The sequence below is a fragment of the Bufo bufo genome, chromosome 5 (genome assembly GCF_905171765.1).
Source record: "Bufo bufo chromosome 5, aBufBuf1.1, whole genome shotgun sequence".
NCBI classification, from domain to species: Eukaryota; Metazoa; Chordata; class Amphibia; order Anura; family Bufonidae; genus Bufo; species Bufo bufo.
The window spans coordinates 72,634,685-72,652,462 of NC_053393.1; the positions used below are offsets into that span (position 1 = coordinate 72,634,685).

Consider the following 17,778-nt stretch of genomic DNA (forward strand, 5'->3'; position numbering starts at 1 on the left):
TATTCCTACCATCTAGGTCTGAATGTGGGCTTAGCAGCGTAGGGACAGAAGTCAGGGATATGCTAGGAGGTGACCATTCCCCAGCATCTCGCCTAGACACTTGTTTATTTGGTTGTCTGTATATCTGAGATACTGTCCGTCGTGACATTATAACCCGCCATACTGTGACTGCCATTACTCAGCGGTTTTGTGATGGAGTCAATTGATGCACTGGTTGACCGCATGCAGGGATTCTCCCTAGAGGTTGCGGATCTGCGTAGTTCGGTCACACGGTGTCAGTGTTCTGGCATCAGGTGCAGGTCAAATTGGTGGGGAGCCTAAAGTCACTCTTCCCGAGAAATTTACAGGGGGTGCAGATGATTTTTTTCGCTTTAAATCTTATCCCAGGAGCTAAGTTGCCAAAGTCTCGCCTTTACAATCTTTCCCAACCTGAAAGAGAGGTCATGTGAAAGTATATCGCCGAGAGTTTGGCAAAAGGTCATATTAGGCTATCGAAGTCTCCGGTGGCAGTAGGTTTTTTCTTTGTTAAGAAAAAGGATGGATCACTGAGACAGTGTTTGGATTTTCAGGAATTGAACCGTATTACGGTCCGGGATCCGTATCCCCTTCCTTTGATCTCCGACCTTTTTGATCAGATTGTTGGTGCCAGGGTGTTCTCCAAGTTGGATTTGAGAGGGGCCTACAATCTGATCAGAATCAAGAAAGGGGATGAGTGGAAGACGGCCTTCAATACGCACGAGGGTCATTTGGAGAATCTAGTTATGCCTTTTGGGTTGACGAACGCGCCAGCGGTATTTCAGAGATTCGTCAATGACATTTTTCATCACTTGGTGGGGAGGTTCGTGGTAGTTTACTTAGATGACATTTTAATTTACTCTCCTGATCTGAAGACCCATCAGGATCATGTGAGACAGGTTTTGACGATCCTTCAGGAGAATAAATTATATGCCAAATTGGAAAAATGTGTGTTTTCGGTGCAGGAGCTTCCGTTTTTGGGATATCTGCTTTCCGACTCTGGTTTCCGTATGGACCCCGAAAAGGTCCGGGCGGTTCTGGAATGGGACCGACCAGAGAATCAGAAAGCTTTGATGCAGTTTTTGGGGTTTACTAACTATTATAGAAAATGTATTCTGAACTATTCCACCATTGTTAAACCTCTGACTGATATGACAAAGAAGGGCACTGACGTCTCTGTTTGGTCGGAGGAGGCATTACAGGCCTTTTCGACTATTAAGGAGTGTTTTGCGTCTGCTCCCATTCTGGTGCAGCCCGATGTGTCTCAGCCATTCGTGGTGGAGGTGGATGCATCAGAGGTGGGGGTGGGAGCGGTGCTGTCGCAGGGTTCTTCTCCTGGCAAGTGGGTCCCGTGTGCTTTTTTTTCTAAGAAGCTCTCGGTCGCCGAGAGGAACTATGATGTGGGAGATAGAGAGTTGCTGGCTATAAAGTTGGCCTTTGAGGAATGGCGTCACTGGTTGGAGGGGGCTTCTCACCCCGTTACTGTTTATACGGATCATAAGAATTTGGCTTACCTGCAATCTGCCAAGCGTCTGAATCCTAGGCAGGCCAGATGGTCACTGTTTTTTACCAGGTTCAATTTTGTTGTTACTTTCCGGGGGTCAAAAACATCAAGGCAGATGCGTTGTCTCACAGTTTTCCTGGGGGAGGTGATTCAGAGGATCCTGCTCCGATTTAGGCTGATGGGGTTGTGGTTTCAGCTCTGTATCCCGAATAGGAGATGGAGGTGTTGGGAGCTCAGGAGGGGGCTCCTGGTTCTTGTCCCCCAGGGAGGTTGTTTGTTCCCGAAGAACTGCGATACAAGGTATTCAAGGAACATCACGATACTGTCCTTGCCGGACATCCTGGTGGTAAGTCCACCTGTGACCTTGTGTCCCGGAGGTTCTGGTGGCCCGAGTTACGTAGGAGCATTGAGGATTACGTGGCAGCTTGTGAGACCTGTGCACGATCTAAGGTTGCTCATACTCGACCGGCTGGTTCACTCCTTCCTTTATCTATTCCGTCTCATCCTTGGACGCACTTGTCCATGGACTTTATTACGGATCTAACGAGTTCCTCGGGGAAAACAGTAATTTTGGTGGTAGTTGACCGTTTTATCAAGATGACTCATTTTATATCGTTAACTAGTCTGCATAATGCCAAGACTCTTGCGCAAATTTTTGTTGATATCGTGAAATTGCATGGCATTCCTTCGGATGTGGTTTCTGATAGGGGCACGCAGTTTGTCTCCAGGTTCTGGAGGGCGTTCTGCTCTCGGCTTGGCATTCAACTTTCGTTCTCTTCGGCTTTCCATCCGCAGTCGAATGGACAGACGGAGCGTACTAATCAGAACCTGGAGACCTACTTGAGGTGCTTTGTGGCGGAGAATCAGGAGGACTGGACCTCATTCCTGCCCCTAGCGGAGTTTGCTTTGAATAACCGTAGGCAGAAATCCACAGGTAAGTCACCATTTTTTGGCATATGGTTTTCATCCTCAGTTTGGTACCTTTTCGGGGACTAGTTCCTCTGGGATGCCAGAGGAGGAAAGGTTTTCTTCTACCTTATCTTCTATCTGGCGGAGGATACGAGTGAATTGGAGACGATGGGTGAGAGATATAAGCGAATTGCTGACAGGAGACGTGTGACTGGTCCGGACCTGTGTGTGGGTGATCTGGTGTGGTTGTCCACTAAAAATATTAAATTGAGAGTGCCATCTTGGAAACTGGGCCCAAGATTTATCGGCCCGTACAAAATATCTGCGGTGATCAATCCAGTAGCGTTTCGGCTGGATCTTCCACAGACTTGGAGGATCCATGATGTGTTCCATAGATCTTTATTGAAAAATATGTGAGACCAGTGGAACCATCTCCATTGCCTCCTCCTCCTGTTCTGGTCGATGGGAATTTAGAGTTCGAGATCTCCAGGATTCTTGACTCTAGAGTTCTTCGGGGTTCCCTTCAGTACCTGGTACACTGGAGGGGATACGGCCCTGAGGAGAGGATGTGGGTTCCGGCGCTGGAGGTCAGCGCCAGCCGACTGTTTAGGGCTTTTCACAGAGCCCACCCGGATAAAGTTGGTCCGGGGTGCCCGAAGGTCACCCGTAGAAGGGGGGGTACTGTCATGCCTTGCTCGGACGGTGTGCGGAGGTCTGTCAGATTGGCAGCACGTGTCTAACCATTTGTTTTGTTTTGGAATCCTGCTGGATCCGCCTTCCTACAGGTGCTCTGGGTGGGGTCATTGGCTTAAATTGCCTTCTCTCCCAGAGGGCCGCGCGGGTTATAGAATTCAGTCTGGCCTTGGATTCAAGGAAGGATTGTCTGTTCCAGCTCAGATAAGTTTGGTTTCTGTTTTTGTTATTTGCGGTCTAGGCTGTTTGTGTGTCTTCTGCCCCTTCTCCCCTTTCACCATCTCAGGGATTCTAGGGTGTTTGCAGTCCAGGCACGAGGACACATTATTCCTATCATCTAGGTCTGAATGTGGGCTTAGCAGCGTAGGGACAGAAGTCAGGGATATGCTAGGAGGTGACCATTCCCCAGCATCTCGCCTAGACACTTGTTTATTTGGTTGTCTGTATATCTGAGATACTGTCCGTCGTGACATTTGCGCTATAGCCAGGGGGAAAGGAGACGCCCTTTGAGAAACAGGGCAGTCTCCTCCCTGTACCGATGCTATTCTTTAGCATATCAGACGGGCAAAGTGAACGGGGGCCACAGCGGGCGAACAGAGAGCCGGACAGACACACTAGTAAGCGATATTACATCCATGAATTATGCCCTACACAACCCCCTACTTATTTCATAATGTCTGGACCCATGAAAGGTCCTCTTTAAAGGGAACCTGTCACCTCCAAAAACCATCTGAAGCTGCCAGCAGTATCTGACAGTAGCCAGCAGCGTGTTTCTTATGCAGAAAGTTCCGCAAAGCCAGCCGAACTGCCGGCTGTAAGTCACAGCAAAGGGGCAGGGATGGGGGCGCGGTTACCGCGACTTGAAGCAAGGAGGCCGCTGCCCCCTTGACTTCAAGCATGCGTGGAGAAGCGCGCCGGCAGGGGATGAAGGAGCGTTTTCAGAGCTTTTGCTGCATCTGCATTCAGGGACAAAACAATCATCAGAAACACGCTGCTGGCTACTGTCAGGTACTGCTGGCAGCTTCAGATGGTTTTTGGAGGTGACAGGTTCCCTTTAAGGCCCCTTTCACATGGGCGAGTATTCTGCGCGGATGCGATGCGCGAGTTGAACGCATTGCACCCGCACTGAATCCTGACCCATTCATTTCTATGGGGCTGTGCACATGAGCGGTGATTTTCACGCATCACTTGTGCATTGCGTGAAAATCGCAGCATGTTCTATATTCTGCGTTTTTCACGCAACGCAGGCCCCATAGAAGTGAATGGGGCTGCGTGAAAATCGCAAGCATCCGCAAGAAGTGCGGATGTGGTGCGATTTTCACGCACGGTTGCTAGGAGACGATCGGGATGGAGACCCAATCATTATTGCGGGAACATGCGCAATGTTTTCGCGCTAGTGCAAAACATTGTAATGCGTTTTGCACTCGCGTGAGAAAAATCGTGCATGTTTAGTACCCGGTTTGGGATCGGTGTTCTGTAGATTGTATTATTTTCCCTTATAACATGGTTATAAGGGAAAATAATAGCATTCTGAATACAGAATGCATAGTAAAATAGGGCTGGAGGGGTTAAAATAAATAAATAAATAATTAAACTCACCTTAATCCACTTGCTTGCGCAGCCGGCATCTGCGTTCATCACATGACGTCATCAAAGGTCCTATTGCTCACAGCACAGATGAAGACAGAAGAGATGCCGGCTGCGCGAACAAGTGGATTAAGGTGAGTTAAATTTTTTTTAATTTTTTTTTTAACCCCTCTAGCGCTATTTTACTATGCATTCTGTATTCAGAATGCTATTATTTTCCCTTATAACCATGTTATAAGGGAAAATAATACAATCTACAGAACACAGATCCCAAACCGGGTACAAAACAATGTTTTGCACTCGCGCGGAAAAATCGTGCATGTTCCCGCAACGCACCCGCACCTTTTCCCGCAACGCCCGTGTGAAATCAGCCTAAGGCAGATAGTGATACATCATATGCCCACTTTCATGTTTGCATCATTTTGTAAATGTTATTTAATTTTTTAGGATCTTATAAGGCTTAGGATTTTAATAATTTTTTAATTTTTAAGAAAATTTCCAAAACCCACTGTAAGGACCACTTCAATTCTAAAGTCACTTTGTGGGGCTGACATAGCGGGAACCACCCATAAATGACCCTATTGTAGAAACTACACCCCTCAAGTTATTCAAAGCTGATTTTACAAACGCTGTTAACCCTTTAGGTGTTCCACAAGAATTAAAGGAAAAATGAGATGACATTTTAAAATTTCACTTTTTTGGCAGATTTTCCATTTTAATTCATTTTTTCCTTTAACACATCAAGGGTTAACAGCCAAACAAAACTCAATATTTATTACTCCGATTCTGCAGTTTACAGAAACACCCCACCTGTAGTCATAAACTGCTGTACGGTCTCTAGGGTGTTCACCAGACGGGTTAGCTCATGTGATATTTTTATAGAGCAGGTTGTACCTGAAGCGCGATACCTAATAGGTCTGTTTTTTAAAAGGGGGGCAATGTCGTAGTAATGGATATGACTCGGTACAAAAAAAAATGTGCTTAGATCTCCTACAGGATAAGGAGACATGAAAAACTAAAATCTGATCCCACAGTGTCAAAACTAATTGGTCAATATTTTGTGTGCAACTAAATTTGACTGATTGATCTCTGAGGAGGAATTTGACTTCATGTACTGTAAACACCCGACGGTGGCGACGTTTTATAGCCTACCGAAAATTCACAAAGAGTTTGCCCCAGTCAGAATGCCGGAATATATATTGATTCTATCCTGGCACCTTTTGTTAGGGCGTTACCCTCTTACACTAGGGATAGAGGGGACCTTTTGGGTCGCCTTGAATGGGTTTATCTAGAAGAGGATGCATTGCTCGGGTCAATTGATGTAGAGGCTCAGTAATCCTCTATCCCTCACCATCTTGGGATAGGAGCAATGGAAATGTTCCTCAATACTAGAGGTTGCCAATTTCAAGCACATAACCAGTTTGTATTAAAACTACTGGAAATCATGCTGACGCAAAACTACTTTTTGTTCAACAGGACCTTCTACCACCAGCTATGGGGCACTGCCATGGGGAGCCCCTGTGCCCCATCGTATGCAAAATTGTTCCTGGGCTGGTGGGAGAAGACTATTGTGTTTGGGGACCCACCCATCACACATACATTGGATGTCATGTGGGCCAGATTCATTAAAGGGATTCTGTCACCTGGATTTTAGTGACAGAGCTTTTAACATCACCACATCAGTCTGCTGGTTTTGTATTAAAATATACTAGTATTACTACCCTAAGTGTAGACCTTTGTCTAGAAAATCGCTTTTATTAATATGATAATTACCTGAGTAAGGTGCCCAAGGGGCTGTCCCTCCGGAATGCGTTTGCTGAGCCATAAGCTCGCGCATGAGACGTGGATACACGTCAGTGCCTGAAATCGGCCTCACAGGATGCACTGCACATGCGCCAGCCGGCAACGAGGAGTGAATAAATTAGCAGTGGGGCGGTGCTGGGCTCCAGGAGAAGGGGCGCGGCTGGGCACCAACAGCCGGAGGGACAGCCCCTTCAATTTGCAAATGATGTTACAAATATGGAGAGTGCTAGAATCTTGACTTTATTTTGCCATTATTGTGGAATAAAAAAAACTAAATTTTTGTACACCATAAAATCTGTTTCTCTTCCGTTTATTGGGGGACACAGGCTTGACCATGGGTCTAGCTGTTGCCACTAGGAGGCTGACACTAGGCACAAAGGTGTAAGCTCCTCCCTTCAGCTATATCCTTACTACAGGGACTAAGCTAAATCAGTTAGTGCAAAAGCCAAACACAAGAAAATCACACTGTGTACAAATCCAGAACCACACAGGGCCGAAAAGGCCCAGAAACAAGAGAATGGGTGGGAGCAGTGTCCCCCAATGAAAGGAAGAGAAACAGATTTTACGGTAAGTACAAAAATCTAGCTTTCTCATCCATATCATTGGGGGACACAGGCTTTGACCATGGGACGTTACAGAGCAATCCCAAGGGTGGGCCTAAACAAGAACCCTCCGGCCAATCAGAGAAACGCCATCTGCAAAACTCTACGCCCCAGAGAAGCATCAGAAGACGCAAAGATGTGCAAAGCCCCGTGATGTACTGGCCACGAGGCCCATACTGCCCGAGCAGAATAAGCAGTCACCCGGAAGGGTGGGGCCCGGTCACTAACGCGGTACGCTTCCACAATGGCCAAATAAATCCATCGGGAAATGGAAGTTTTTGACGTCGCCCTCGTCTCGGCCCCTCTGGAATCACGAACATGGGAATCCGTCCGCCGGAAAGATGACGTATGGGACAGATAGAACGCGAACAGCTTGTACCAAATCCAGAGTGTGGAGCGACTGCTCCCGAGGATGAGACGAGTCAGGACAAAATGAAGTGAGAATAATCTCTTCATTTAGATGGAATGCCAACACAACCTTCCGAAGGAAGGACTGAACCGGGCGAAGGACTACTTTGTCCTGATGGAGGATCAGGAAGGACGACCGACAGGAAAGACCCGCGAGTTCCAACACCCTACGGATGGACGTGATTGCCACCAAAAATGCCACCTTGTAGGACAGGAAGCGAAGCGACACCTGCTGCAAAGGCTCAAACTAGAGAGCGTTGAGCACTAGATTAAGATTCCAAGGATCCAACGGAGGACGGAAAGGGGGCGCGGGATGCGCCACCCCCTGCAGAAAACCGCCGAAAGCGAAGCCAAATTCCGCTGAAAAAGAATATAGAGAGCTGAAACTTACCCTTTGAGGGAACCGAGAGCCAGCCCCAAGTCCATGCCCGACTGCAGAAAAGACAAGAGGTCACGGCAAAGAGAAACGAACAGGAGACAGCTGATGACGCTCGCACCAACTAAAGTAGGACTTCGAGGTCCGGTGGTAGATTCGGAAGACGATGGCTTTCTGGCACGAATCATGGCCTGGACCACAGCATCCGAGTAACCCAGAGCCCTTAGTACAGTGGCTTCAACAGCCATGCCGTTAAATGTAGCAACCCTAAATTCGGGTGGAAGATCGGCCCTTGCGACAAGAGGTCCTCCCAAAGCGGAAGACGCCAGGGTTTGTTGGCGAGGAGAGTGACTAGAGATGCGTGCCACACTTGGCGTGGCCACGAGAATGACAGGCAGACCTTCTGACCTGATCTTCCAGGGGAGACGCGGAATTAGAGGAAAAGGTGGGAACACGTAAGGAAACGTGAACTAACTCCACGGAATCATTAGAGCGTTGCACGCCAGGGCCATGGGATCCCTGGACCGCGTAACGAAGTCCTCGCACTTGTGGTTGAAGGGGGAGGCCATGAGATTCAAGTCTGGCTGACCCCACCGCTCGCAGATGGCTAGAACAACCTGAACAGCCCATTCGCCGGGATCGAGACGCTCCCGGCTGAGGAAGTCGGATCCAATTGTCAACTCCGGGGATGTGAACTGCCGACAGTGCCGCAACATGGTTCTCCACCCAGCTGAGGATCAGAGTTGTTTCCACCATGGCTGCCGGGCTCCAGGTGCCGCCCTGGTGTTTGAGTTACGCCACCGCCGTGGAGTTGTCGGACTGAACTCGAATCGGACGTCCCCGGAGATGGTCGGTCCAATGCCGCAGAGAGACACGAATCGCTCTCAACTCCAGAACGTTAATAGGGAAGGGAGTGTTCCTAGCGTGACCACACGCCTTGAACGGAGAGAGATTTCCCAACACTCCCCCCTAACCCCTGAGGCTTGCGTCCGTTGTCAACACCGTCCAATGGAGAGGAAGAAACGAGCGGCCCGACATCAGCATCAGGGAGACCAACCACCACCTGAGGGCCTGGCGGGCTGATCCAGGGAGGCTGGAGAATGGTCCCAGCTGGACAGAATGGCTCGCTGAAGAGTCCTGGTATGGAACTGAGCATAAGGAATTGGTTTGAAGGCAAAGACCATGTGACTCAGAGCCCGCATACAGTGACGAATGGGAAAAGGACAGGGACGCAACAATGGGAGAATCTGAAGATGGAGAGTGGATAGTGTCTCCGGCGGCAAGAGTACCATGGCCTGAAATGTGTCGAGCACCATGCCCAGATAGGTCAGCCGCTGCGATGGATAAAGATAGGACTTCTGCCTGTTCAGGATCCATCTGATGCGTTCCAGGGTGTCCAGGACTATGTGCAGGCTGTCCACAGTCCTCTTAGAGCTGGAAAAAAACTCAGAAAGGGGCGAAAAAGAGGCTTCTGCTTTTTTGACTTGTTAAACCGAACCCTGTTCTGTGGTAAATGAGTGCTCTTACCACCTGTAGCGCAGGAAATGATCTCATCCAGGGGCTTACCAAAAAGTCTGCTGCCGGTAAAGGGGAGGGCCGTTAGGGTCCGCTTTGAAGCATTATCTGCCGCCTGGGAGAGCTGCAGGGCCATATCGGCCAGTTCCCTAGATGGGATCCCCGAGGAGAGACCCGGACGTAAATTACTTGCCCACTCCTCCATAGCCTTGCTCACCCAAGTAGAAGCAAACACCGGCTACAGTGCTGTGCCCACTGCTTCAAAGGAAGATTTTGCAAAAGCTTCCAGTTTCTTATCCCTGATATCAGAGAAAAAAGCCCCATCCACCATTGGCAAGGTAGTATGTTTAGCCAAGCGGGAAACTGGCAGGTCCCACTATATGAGAGGACGACCATTTTTCTAGTCAAATCCTCTGGAAATGAGTAAAGGACGTTTAAGCGTTTTGGCAAGGCAAAACATCTATCAGGAAAATTCCACTCCTTGGAAAGAGAGGAATCAAAATCCTGGTGGTTGGGAAAACACTTGTGCAAGCGACGGGACCTTCTAAAAGAAAAACCCGAGCTGGCCGAGGAAGGTACGGGGTCCTCAACCTGTAATGTCTCAATAACCGCTGTAATAAGATTGTCCAGCATGGAGGACAGTTTGAACGACTGACCCTCAAGAGACCAACCTTTCCTCAGAACATGCCTCTTCCACGGAGGACACGTCGGAGTGAGGCTCTCTGGTAGGAGGTGGAGAGGCAGAGGAAATGAGAGACACAAACACACTTTTGGGGGAGGATGTTCTGGCTCGTTTTGCGGGACGGCCGCGATGGGAATGAGTCGCATGATCTTTAGAGTCGGACTGGTCAGAGGACTACCTTGCCGACAAACGCCCCAATATTTCCATAATAGCTTTGTTGGTATTGGACACATCCTTTATCATCTTTGAGAGGGAACGCGCCCACTCCGGCCCTACCATAGGCTGGGCAGTAGGGACGGTTGGGTCCGGGGCCGAGCCACTAGTCGGTGGAGCAGCACATGCAGAGCAGAGGAAAACTGACTGAGCAGATGGAAATTTTGCGCGACACGACACACAAGCAAAATGGCACACAGAAGTGACCGCCTGCTTTAGGGCCTTGGGTCTGGGCTCGGACATAATGACAACCCTGCAGTGACAGGAAAGAGGATAAGGTAGGTTAGACCCTGTAGGAAGGGAAAACAGTGCTTACCCAGCCTGTGTCCCTCCACGCAGCATGTCCAGAAAAGCCCTTGTCAGCGTCCCGCCGCAGGTGTCTCTTTAAAAATAGAGCCAGCCCCCAGCACAGGCCCTGTGGGCGGAGGCTGCACACAGCGTTCAGAATTAGCCAGCTGACGGCGTGGGAGAACTCGTGCCCCGTCCCCAAAATAGAGCCACCCCTCAGCACAGGCCCTGCTGGCCTCCATCCCCGCTCGAGGGAAACATATCGCTACAGCCCCGGCCGAACAGAGACGCTGGCTGGAAGATACGAACCCGCGGGAAGCCAATGCGGGAGTAGGCCGCAGAGAAGCCGGGGCCTCAATTAGTAGCGGCGCCCCAGACCGGAGAAGACGCGCTGAAGGGCCTTTGGAAAAGGGCACCCTGTACCAAGTGCTACCGCCCCCGACCCTCCCAACAGAAGAAAACTCCTGGAGGGAACCAGCTCTGTGGGGGCAAAGGTAACCTGAGAAGTGGAGGATGCTGGAAGGAGGGGAGCACTTTGGGGCCAGGAATACTCACCCGTCCGGTGTCTTCTTCCCCCCTGGCTCCAGCCGGATGACCACCTTAGGTGTGCGGCCCCTTGGAGAGGGACGCTACACTGGAAACAGAGGGAACTTGCGGTGGGTGGCCGTAGTGATCCGAAGGCTGGCGGGATGCAGAGGATTTAAAAACCTCTGGTCCTCCTATGCTTCTGGAGATCAGGGAGGAGCAGCGGGCTTGGGGACCCCCTGGTCTCCCGTCTCCTGGGTGGGAGTGCAGGCAGCTTTTAGGACTGCCTGAACTCCTGCTAGAAGAAAAGAAAGAAAGGAAATACAAGAAAAAAATAATAATAAAAATAAATAAAAAATCAGCAGACCTGCAACGCAGGGAGGTCTACCTTCTACAGACACCAAGCTAAAACTGATTAAGCTTAGTCCCTGTAGGAAGGGTATAGCTGAAGGCAGGAGCTCACACCTTTGTGCTTAGTGTCCGTCTCCTAGTGGCAACAGCTATGGTCAAGCCTGTGTCCCCCAATGATACGGATAAGAAATATTGATAAATCCCCCCCATTGTGTCTAACCCCATATTCCAAAATGCATGATTTTATTTTTTTTGCTGATGTATTCTAAGGGGTGAGGGGCTTTTTATTTATGTTAGGAATTGTACTTTTCAATCGCACCATATTGGGGTAGATATAACTAAGGCTACTTTCACACTTGCGGCAGGACGGATCCGACAGGCTGTTCACCATGTCGGATCCGTCCTTCCGCTATTTCGCCGTGCCGCCGCTCCGTCCCCATCGACTATAATGGGGATGGAGGCGGAGCTCCGGCGCAGCACGGCGAAAGCCGCCGGACTAAAAAGTCCTGCATGTCCGACTTTTTAGTCCGGCAGCTGTCGCCGAGCACCGCCGTGCTGCGCCGGAGCTCCGCCCCCATTATAGTCAATGGGGACGTTGCGGCGGTCCAGCGGCACGGCGAAATAGCGGAAGGACGGATCCGACATGGTGAACAGCCTGTCGGATCCGTCCTGCCGCAAGTGTGAAAGTAGCCTTACTAATAGACTTGTATTACCCGCTACATTTTTGTTTTTATGTTTTTAATTTTGCTACGTCCACCATGCGGCATGAATAATGTGCTACCTTTATTTTGCGGTTTGATAGGATGGCAACCATACCAAATGAATGTATTATTTATTTCTTATTTTAAATACACTTTTTTCCCCATTATAACCTGAAAGCATATTGTATTTTTTTTACATTTCTGCCGATGGAGCTGCGCTAGGGCTTTGACTTTCACGGGACAAGTTGTGGCTCTAACTTGTACCCTCTGATATCTTTACAATCAAATAAAATAAATTTACATAAAAATGGATGTTGGCTTTATGAACATCCAGGAGAGCAGAGATAAGGGATACAGACAGTTGTCAGAAAGTTCCTCTAAAGCAGGGGTACTCAACTGGCGGACCGCGGTCCAAATACGGACCGCGGCCGCCAGTTGTCCGGACCCCGGCCATCGTTCAGAGCGCTGCTCCTCTCCTGCACACTGTGCCGTGCAGGAGGAGGAGCTTACCGGCGCACTTCCACCTGTCCCACAGCGCAGTGAGACAGGGCTTCCTCCACATGTAGCGCTCCTCCTCCTGCACACTCTGGCAGCTCTGCTCAATACAGCGGCGGGGCACAGGAGATGATACTTCTCAGCAGCGCAGGAGTCTCCTCTCCCTCCCCCCTGTGCTGCTGCTGTCCCCGCCGCTGCCAATAAGAAGAGGCAGGAGGAGGAGGAGGGGAGGGGCTGTGGCCACTGCGCCACCAATGATGAAAACCGACCTGTAATACAAATACAGGAGGCGGGTGCCGGAATCAAATAGCCGGCACCCGACCTCTGTGACAGGGAGCTGCGATCAGCTGCAGTTGAGTTAACCCTTCAGGTGCGGTACCTGAGGGGTTAATTGTAGCTGATCGCAGCCCCCTGTCACAAAGGTCGGGTGCCGGCTATTTGATTCCGGCACCCGCCTCCTGTATTTGTATAAGAAACGTTGGTGGCACAGTGCGCCCCCCCCCCCCCCCCCCCAACACCCCAGTATAAGAAACATTGGTGGCACAGTGCGCCCCCCCCCCCCTAGTATAAGAAACATTGGTGCGCAGTGTGCCCCCCCCAATATAATAAACATTGGTGGCTCAGTGGGAAGTGCCAATGAGGGTTAAAAATAATAAAAGAAAATTAACTCACCTCCTCCAGTTGATCGCTTAACTGCCGGTCTCCTGTTCTTACTTCTTTCTTCAGGACCTGTGGTGACGTCACTGAGCTCATCACATGGCCCATTACCATGGTGATGGATCATGTGATGAGCTCAGTGATGTCACCACAGGTCCTGAAGAAAGAAGTAAGAACTGGAGACCGGCAGCTAATCGATCAACTGGAGGAGGTGAGTAAATTATTTTTTAACCCTCATTGGCACTGCCCACTGCGCCACCAATGTTTATTATATTGGGGGGGCGCACTGCGCCACCAATGTTTATTATTTTGAGGGGGGGGCGCACTGCGCCACCAATGTTTATTATATTGGGGGGCACACTGCGCCACCAATGTTTATTATATTGGGGGCACACTGCGCCACCAATGTTTATTATATTGGGGGGCACACTGCGCCACCAATGTTTATTATATTGAGGGGGGGCACACTGCGCCACCAATGTTTATTATATTGGGGGGCACACTGCGCCACCAATGTTTATTATATTGGGGGGCACACTGCGCCACCAATGTTTATTATATTGAGGGGGGGCGCACTGCGCCACCAATGTTTATTATACTGGGGTGATGGGGGGGCGCACTGCGCCACCAATGTTTATTATTTTGAGGGGGGGCACACTGCGCCACCAATGTTTATTATTTTGAGGGGGGGCACACTGTGCCACCAATGTTTATTATATTGAGGGGGCCGCCAGACAAAAAAGTCGGACATGTAGTACTTTTAGTCTGGCGGCCTCTCACCGTGCTGCGCCGTAACTCTGCCCCCATCCCCATTATAGTCGATGGGCACAGAGCAGCGGCACGGCGAAGTAGTGGCAAGATGGATCTGACAGGGTGAGCAGCCTGTCGGATCCATCCTGCTGCAAGTGTGAAAGTACCCTTACTAATGAGCGCTTCCATCATGGAACGCCCATTAGTACAGCCTTTACCTCCACCGCTACTTGTGCTAGTAAAAAAATATATATATTACGGCAGTGTTTCCCAACCAGTGTGCCTCCAGCTGTTGCAAAACTACAACTCCCAGAATGCCTGGACAGCCTTTGGCTGTGCGGGCATGCTGGGAGTTGTAGTTTTGCAACAGCTGGAGGCACACTGGTTGGGAAACACTGTATTACGGTACCTCCACCTCCATTTGCTGACGCTGTGGAGAACACTCCCTGCTGACTAGAAGCTCAGGACAGGACCTACAAGACTTCATCACGTTGGAGCACCGGTCCTGAGATTGCAGTCAGCAGCGAATGTTCACCGCAGCCAGGTGAATGCTAATATTTTTTATTTTTTTTGCAAAAGCAGAGAAGGGGGGCACTAATGGGGGCAATACTCTTACTGGGGGCACTAATGGGGACATTATTCTTACTGGGGCACTAATGTGGCCATTACTAATTCTGGGACTTACCCGGGGCGCTCCACTATAACGTCAGAGCGCCCCACGCGCATGTATCACATGATCGCATGGCATCTTTACTGTTGGCGTTCAGCTCGGACCTTCACCTGACTGCAGACCCTGATATGTGGACCTTTAATAAAACTAGTTGAGTACCCCTGCTCTAAAGGATTTAGAATAAAACAGGACTGACCAACCGAAATCTATGATAATAGATGCAGGCTGCATAAGGGTCCATTCACACGTCCGTAAGTGTTTTGCGGATCTGCAAATTGCGGATCCGCAAAAACACCTGCAATGTGCGATCTGCAATTTGCGGACCGCACATCACAGACACTATAATAGAAAATGCCTTTTCTGGACCACAATTGAGGACAAGAATAGGACATGTTCTATTTTTTTCAGGAACGGAATTGCGGATCCCGAAAAAACAGGATCTTGAAAAAACAGATGCGGATCCCGGAAATGCGGACCCAAATTACGGATGTGTGAATGGACCCTAAGACAAGAAACAAATAAATAAAAAGATGCCGAATTACAAATATATTTACTCCAATAGATGTGTTTTAGGGTACTGTCACACTAGCGGCAGGACGGATCCGAAAGGGTTCACCCTGTCTGATCCGTCCTGCCGCTATTTCGCAGTGCCGCCAGACTGCCGCTCCGTCCCTATTGACTATAATGGGGACGGCGGCAGAGCTCAGCATGGCAGTGCGCGCTGAGAGGCCGCCGGTCTAAAAAGTCGGACATGCAGTACTTTTAGTTCAGCGGCCTCTCGCCGTGCACTGCCGTGCTGCGCTGGAGCTCCGCCCCCCGTCCCCATTATATAGTCAATGGGGATGGAGCGGCAGCCCGGCGGCACAGCGAAATAGCGGCAGGACGAATCCAACAGGGTGAACAGCCTGTCGGATCCGTCCTGCCGCTAGTGTGAAAGTACCCTTACCTGTACTATTAAACGGTACACTGATAAATTGTCTGCCTGCAGCCACCACTAGAGGGAGCTCAGCTCATAGGAATTTATACAGTTCCTATTAAATGTAATGTAGGCTGTAAATAATTTGTATGCACTGTCCTCCCCCTGTAGCAGGTGTCACAAAATTCAGTGAATCTATGTCGGGAATAGGAAAAGGAGTTCAGCGACCCCCACCCCCCAATCATAGCAGTCACATGGTCTGCCTCCATGGTATGTATAGCAACGGGTGGGAACTTTCCCTTAGATCAGCTGTTGGGTTCTTAACATGCTAAATACTTTGGGGGTCATTTATTAAAAACGCCAGTCTTCATAACCCCTGCACTGGCGGTGAATCTGTCCAAGTTATGAAGAGGCGCCGGCCTCTACATAACTTCGGTGCATCCACCAGCTTCTTTGCTGGCTTAAATTTAGACCATTTTCTACGCTTAAAACAGGCCCTTTTTTTTAGATCTGTCGTAAGCAGGGAAAATACGCCAGAAAACTTACGTATGTATGATAGTAAATGACCCCCTTTGTTCCCAGAGCTGCCTGAGACTAAAACCTAGGTAGGCATCAGAAGCCAGTCCATTGCCCACACCAGCTCAGATTAGGCTACTTTCACACTGGCGTTTCTGGGTCCGCTTGTGAGATCCGTTTCAGGGCTCTCACAAGCGGACAAAAACAGATCAGTTCGGCCCCAATGCATTCTGAATGGATAAGGATCCGTTCAGAATGCATCAATTTGGCTGCGTTGGGTCTCCGTTGCGTTTTTTAGACGGTCACTAAAACGCAGCTTGCAGCGTTTTGGTGACCGTCTGACTATGCGGAGCCAAACGGATCCGTCCTGACTTGCAATGTAAGTCAATGGGGACGGATCCGTTTTTCACTGACACAATATGGTGCAATTGAAAACGGATCCGTCCCCCATTGACTTTCAATGTAAGTCAAGACGGATCCGTTTTGACTTAGACTTTTTTTTAATGAATAATGCAAACGGATCCGTTATGAACGGATACAAGCGTTTGCATTATCGGTGCGGATCCATCTGTGCAGATACAAGACGGATCCGCACCAAACGCGAGTGTGAAAGTAAGCTTAGAGATCAGGACTGGGGCACCGCTGCACAGCGCTATAAGCACTGCGTGGTAATACAGTCTTTTGTGGCTTGTAAAAAGGGTGACTGACAGCAATAAGTGGTGGCAATCAGTCATCAGGGATGATAAAAATCACTCCCCTGATCCAATGAAGGTCTTCTACGATAAGATATTAATATGCTGCTAATAAGTTTTGTGTTTGCCCCCAAGAAAGATAAAAAAAAAAAAAATCATCTGAAAACTTGAGGTCTTTATGACAGCAGAGCTGTAGTCTGTCTTGTGTGATCCTCACCTTGATAGCACTGCAGTGTAAGCCTTTGGCCAGCAGGATGTACACCAGGTCCCTCGTCAGAAGGTCTTTAATGGCTAGGATCACTCCGCTGTATATAGTTGGCACTTCCCACTAAAACAAACGTAACAAGTGTAAAAATATCGATCCACTGTAAAACAAAGGCAATTCATTTCCATGTGATAATAACATGAGGAAGACAAATACCTTGCTGGACACCATCCAGAACTGGCTGTCCGAGGTCATACCATGCAGCTCTATGAGGATTTGTCGAATTCTCCAGGGATCCACGGTGAGGATGAGCTGATGTTCTAGCTGGCTAATGTTCACACTTGCAGATGCTGAACCAAAACTCAATGTTAGCAAGAGAAATAATACTGAGATTAAAGGGGTTGTCCGGCTGTTTAATACTGGTGAGCTGGTCTCATTAGGACCTAGTGGTCAGACTCCCAATAATTACAGTTTGAAGGCATACCCTATAATTGATGTACCTGCCTTATCATAGACTTTTGTGGCATTTTACTTAGGAAACGAGTCCAGACGGGTTCAAATGTCACAATTAAAGGGGTTAACCCCTAAAATGCCCCCCCCCCCCTGTATACATTATGCTTACCTGCTCCCCGGCACCTGGATCCCTGCAGGGCCGCTGCTGCATCTCCCCTTCGCTCGGATCAACACATCCAGCAACTTGGGGGA

At 49.4% G+C, this 17,778-nt stretch overlaps 1 protein-coding gene across 2 annotated transcripts in view; it reads right to left on the reverse strand.

Moving 5' to 3' along the window:
* INTS8 (integrator complex subunit 8) overlaps positions 1-17,778 on the reverse strand; it is a 98,690-nt gene that overhangs the window by 44,185 nt on the left and 36,727 nt on the right. For both annotated transcript variants that reach the window (XM_040432310.1, XM_040432311.1), the window contains exons 14-15: positions 17,290-17,423; positions 17,086-17,196 (exon numbers count right to left, since the gene is read on the reverse strand). In XM_040432310.1, coding sequence (XP_040288244.1) covers positions 17,086-17,196; positions 17,290-17,423 — 245 coding nt within the window. The remainder of the gene's footprint in view (positions 1-17,085; positions 17,197-17,289; positions 17,424-17,778) is intronic.